The 6,058-nt window shown below is 30.4% G+C and overlaps 1 protein-coding gene across 1 annotated transcript; it reads right to left on the reverse strand.

Annotated features, from left to right (window-relative positions):
• Positions 1–1,076: 1,076 nt before the first annotated feature.
• Positions 1,077–5,128, reverse strand: LOC140446744 (uncharacterized). Its single transcript, XM_072539335.1, has 3 exons — positions 4,971–5,128; positions 2,836–2,941; positions 1,077–1,280 (listed from the first exon to the last, which is right to left on the reverse strand). Exons 1-3 carry the CDS (start codon positions 5,060–5,062, stop codon positions 1,122–1,124), a joined length of 357 nt encoding a protein of 118 aa, XP_072395436.1. The 5' UTR covers positions 5,063–5,128; the 3' UTR covers positions 1,077–1,121.
• Positions 5,129–6,058: the final 930 nt, after the last annotated feature.

The raw sequence follows: 6,058 nt of genomic DNA on the forward strand, positions 1-6,058 counted from the left end.
ATATCTTCGTTATTTTCAACGGAGTTCAGAATATCTAAAGATAACTGACTGTCCGGTAGAGAGCTAATGCCATTAGCATCATATTCATGATAAATAATATTGTCAGTCTGAATGTCAATTGAATCCAGTTCACTAGGTCGTATTGTTGAAGAAGATTGCTGTTCATCTCGAGGGTCATTTATTGGTGGTATCATGTCCAAAATACGTTGCGCTCTTCTTGCCATTCTGAAAATAAAAATAATTATAAGTACCCACCTATATCAAACAATTTACTTTCTCGTAAATAGGCGTTATAATGTATCTATATGGGTAAGTAAAATTTAATTGGTTTTAAGATTTCTAAATTATTTTGTTTAACCCATAAGATTACTCCAAAAACTACAAAAACTTTCCGATAAAACAACAGTAAAACTAAAAATTGCTTTTTAATATATAAAATAAAATCTATTTAGAGATCACTTTCAAATACAAAGATACCATATTTCGAAATATGTAACTTTAGAATAAAGAAATAAGAAAATAATTCCAATTGTTTTTTGCAAAACTAACATAATTCAAAATATGGTAGTATTGCATACAAAAATAAGCGAGAATATGAAATTTATAAACGAAAAACTAACCTATTTTAAAATATTGTACTATTGCACATAAAAATGATAAGATACTTACGTGTATGTGATCTGCAATACGAATGTATTTTTGAATGTGGCACTTTTGAATATATAATTTCACCTGTCTTTTAGCAGTTTTTTGGAATGTGTTAGTTTTTCATAAAAAATGCGTGCACTCGTGCCGAATGTCTGATGGCAACTGAGGATGTGGTAGTTTTGCACGGAACTCAGTTACAGAAACGGTACAAAACAAAACTAACGTATGTGGGTTTACGGGTGCTTTTGATCATAAAACGACGGCTGGTTGAGCGAAATATTAAAGTTTCATCGGTTAAGATGCATTTTATGCAAAAAAATCAGTTTTGATATTTTTTGGAATGTGTGACTTTTGTATTTAAGGAGCGATATTATAACTAACCTATAGATTTTAAGTTGTTAATAAAAAGCAAAAATAAAACTTCCAACAAATGTTAATATTTATTTTATAAAGACATAAACGTATATAAAAATCTATTCTGCATCTTCTGCATGAGCTCTTTCTATATAAACTTTCACGCTATAGTTTAGGCTCTCCATAAGATCAGGCCTTAAGTTTATAACCACATAACGATAATCAGGTCCACCTTCTGAGAAACGTGGCATAGTATTACTACCTCCAAAATCTAAAGCCTATAAACAAATAAATACATAAAAAGATAAAACAGATGTGTTACTTTGAGGTGATAAAATAGTTTGTAGTTTTTTTGTTTAGTTTAAGTATAAAACAATAGTTTTGAAAAAATTTATTTTTAGAATTTTAGAACTTTAAGAAGTTTATTTTTAATAAGATATACAAAGAAAAAACAAATTTTTTATAAAATAATAAAATTGATGGTTAAGTACCACTTAAATTAAAATTATTACCACGAAACCGATGGAACGGCATCTTACTGGAGGCACATTGAAAAACAGACAGAGTTATGTCGACATAAAAAGAAGAAGAAGAAATTAGAATTACGTTATGCAGCTGATAATAGACTATAGTTCTTGACATTAAGATCAAATTGGTGGATATTGACATAAAAAGCGAAAATAAAGAATCAGAAATCAGTAAACGTAATATAAAGAAGACACTTTTTTTAGTAGTTAGTTGGTAAAAAAGACTTATATTTTTGAATACCCTAAAAAAGAACCATTCTATAATTCCTTTTTACTTTTTACATAACTTTGTATTGCATACAAATTGTATGCCTTCTTCTTCTAGCCTTCTATTGGTAATTTTTGGACATAGGTCTCTCCCAACTCTTTCCATCGATCTCTATCCTGAGCAACATAATTTCAATTTGTTCTGGCTATTTTTTTTATGCTATCCACCCATTTCATCTGTGGTCTTTCTTTTTGTTTTTGATCTTACCCAGTCGTTCTTCTTTTTATCTGGCAGTCGTATACCTAACGACCTCTTTCCATTGCCCTTTTTGTTGTGGCTAGTTTAGTCATATTTGCCTTGGTTAGGTTCCAGGTTTGACCATCATGTGTCATGATAGGAAAGATACAGTATTCAAACACTTTGCTCCTCAAGTATTAAGGTATTTTGCCGTTCATTAGTAGCAACTGAGTTATCCAAATTCTGCCTATGTCAGGCTTACTCTTCTAGTGATTTTCACATTTTGGTTCTCTTTGTCAAGTTTTAGAATTTTGCCTTACTTTCATTTATAGCTATATGTCTGAAATCGTCTGTTTTAGTCATTGGGAGCTGTCTGCAAGTTCCTTCATCATAATTTGTAATTCCTCTGTAGTAGTTTAACTTGTGGCTATTAACGTTGATGCCATATGTTGACCAATTTGCAGTTTCGAGGACGTCTTCTAGGTCTAGATTAAAAACCTTTGGATATATTACGTCGCCTTATCTAACTCTTCGCTTAATGGTGATGGGATTTGTATTTTTTTCGTTTAGTTGTACTATCATACATATTTAGAGTCTTACCACGCCCTGGCAAGGGCTCAAGGAACGAGGAGAAAAAATCGCAGTTTTTGCGTTTATTTTGAAAAGCACGTAAGTGCAGCTGAAGAAGAAAAGATCTACAGTTGTCTGTAGAAAAAACTGAAGTTGTCTGTAGAAAACCACAGTCCGCAGCTACGGGTTAACAAAAAGAGAGATGTGTTTGAGGGTTTTATTTATTGTAATGTCAACAGGTGAGGTTTTTATTTAAATAATAAAACTCATAATATACAGTTATATTCTTACCATAACGCAGCTGATATTTCTTTCGTATTCACCAGTCTCGGGCGCTCTTAATGTTACTGATTGGAAAATACCCTCTCTAACATCTTTCTGGTAAACCAAGTCACCACTATAATTTAATGAAAAAAGATAACATGAACAGTATAAATAGTATGTATTAAATATAAATATTATATTTAATACAAGCTAATAGTAATTCTTTCTACAATATCTAAGGATAAAAAAAAGCTATGCACAGAATAAGGTACTTAGATAAAACTGTGTATTTAACTTTTTATTTAACTATAAATATTGGTAATAATCATTTTATCCATCGCTTTTATTTAAAAATCTTGCCTGTTTTTTTTGGAGCGCTTTTTTCTGTCAATAACACTATTTTTCCTGATAGAAAGAACAATAAATTCTGGATATCAGGTTTGCAGATTCTTTGATGTTTTCCCAAATACTTTCAGATTCTTTCAAAATCACGATCAGAAACCAACTACAAATTTTCTGTCACATAAGGTATTGGTTAATGCAAGCCATTAGAAAGTTCAGTTTCTGTCTTTAGCTGAAATGGGTTTGAATGTTCGAATAGTTCTTTCGTGCCGAAAGATCAACAACTACTATGGCTCTCAAACATCTAGTATCATTTTTATTACTACCTATGTACTACCCCAAAAGTCCGAATAGCTATGATGATTGCCGACCTCCGCCGCGGAGATGGCACTTGAAGAAGAAGATGTACTACCCAATTTCACTATGTACATAGTGTTTGTGATAATTCGTGCTATTTTTCTGCCAGGTTTTTGTACTGTAAAAGCCAAATTTAATTCTTGATGTGACACTCATTAGCAGTAACTGTGTCATAATTGTTACAGGTATCGCTTTTAGCATATCAGAAAGACAATGTAAACTCATTATTGAAAAAGAAAAGGCACATGCACTCTAACTTTAAATTGATCTTCTACCTAATCCAAAAAAACTTTTTGTCAAAGATATAACTTTAACATCATTGAAAGAGACAATATTTGTGAGAGATATTTGTTGTAAATGTTTTACATTTCTTATGTTATGGGACATCAGATGTTTTGTTTCACTGGCAGTTATATGTTTCCCCCGATAGTGGTTTGCTTTTCCCACCCCATATATATATATATATATATATATATATATATATATATATATATATATATATAGTTTGAGTTTAGTTCTTGAACCTTAATATATATTTTTTTAGTGGATTTTCTTGGGCTTAGGTTCATAAAAAATTTTGATTTGATACTAAGACATTTTCATATATTTTTTCGACGTTTCGGCAGGAAATCCATGCCTTTTTTAAGAAGTAATATTGACTATAAAAACATTTTATGACAGACATAATATGGTTTAAAAGTTAACTTTTGACTTACCAAGCATGTAAAAATTCGGTAATAACAAGTAGACGTCACAATTAAAATAATATTAAAACATAGGACATACCCACTAAGTCACTACATGTAAAATGTATTTTAAATCTAATGTGTTGTTTATTGATGTTAGTTTATCGTTTAAACAATCAGTTATTTTAACATCATAGGCGTTCTGAGGAATATACATATTTTTATATTTAAAATTACTTTTTTTTACTTGTTTGAATATTTTTATGCATGCGCAGAAGAGGTATGTGTTGCTTATGGTTACACTACTCCTTTATTCATCAGAAAAACAATTGTTACTTGTAAAGACTAGAGTTATGTGCTTTATAATGTTATACATCCCCTTCGTGCTAAAAAACTTTACATTTTTTGAACACATATTGCTTCTTTTTGACTCCAGCATCTCATTATCTCACTAAATAAATTCTCTAGAGGACTGTAAATCCTCAGCTTCAGACAATAGTCATAACATATTCATTTTCATTGACCGCTGGATTTTGTATTTCGTTACATAACCCCTTCATGCTTTCACCTCTTCAATTATCAAACACCACCTAGTTTAAAGAGTCCCTTTACGATTGCAACGTCTTAAGGCTCTTCGAGGGAAACCAAATGGGGATATAAACAAAAAAATATCGACATAAACATAATTGTTTCAATGTTAGGAGAAGAGCCAAATGAAATTAAATAATTTGAACGTAAAGAAAACGCAAAAATATAAAACATGTTTGTAGAACTTACGGGTCTAGAGTATCACCACAGGCAACATTGCTCCAACTCCAAGCAAATTTCAAAGCACAGCAAATAACAATTATTGCAACAAGTTTTTGCATTTTAACCTAAAAACTTTCCTTTATTGCAACATATAAATCGACTAAATATGATCATTGATACAAAACCACTTGAGATAAATCACATAAGAGATAACTATTTTTATTAGTAGATAATAATTTTTTACTTTGAAAAATGTGGTAAACTAAAAATTTGTAGTTTACTAAAACACATATTTTACAATACTTATTACATTTTCCTAAGACAAGAAACATTTATAGCCTGATCAAAGAACGCTACGGCTCCAAAAAAATTCATCAAGGATGAAAATTTGGGAATAGGTAGATGTAAGTGTCGAATATTAAATAAAAACAAGTTTAAGTGTCTAAAGTATCTCATTTTTCAAAAATTTTAAAATTTTTTATGAAAAGGATTGAGTTTTGGGCTGTATTTCAAAAGTTAATAAAAAAAATACATTTTTTTTTTAATTTTTATCTGCATGGGTATCTTAAAAATGTGTATAATGTGTTATATAGTTTATTAAAAGCTTTAGTAGTTTCTGAGATGCACTTTTTGTAACTGCTTATTTAAGTTACCTATTTGATGTGGTGGACGGATTTTTTGAGGTGCAAAAAACTGCCGCTCAAATCAAAAACAGCCTTCGTATCAAACACCCATAAAAAAGATGATAAAACAAAGTACTGCAACTGTAGAGGTGTAAGTGTAACAACTCTATTTCTAGACTTTACGGCAAGATTATGAAACAAGGAATTTAGAACTAAGTTACGGATTAGAAGGAACAAAGTGGATTCCGCATAGAAAGGTATTGTACTGACAACCTGGTTTGCCTAAAATTGCATTTAGAAAAAAGAACTTAGAAACAAAAATATGTTATTCGTAGATCTCAAGAAAGTCGATGATAGCATAACCCTCAGTGAATTGTGTGTGAATAATTTTCATATTATTACTCTCATCATCCAAATAAGATGAAAATGAACCTTATAACAGGATTAAAAGAACGTGTTTTAAAACTTTCTCATCCAGATTATCTACAAGAA

Source organism: Diabrotica undecimpunctata, chromosome 7 (genome assembly GCF_040954645.1).
Source record: "Diabrotica undecimpunctata isolate CICGRU chromosome 7, icDiaUnde3, whole genome shotgun sequence".
Classification (NCBI taxonomy): domain Eukaryota; kingdom Metazoa; phylum Arthropoda; class Insecta; order Coleoptera; family Chrysomelidae; genus Diabrotica; species Diabrotica undecimpunctata.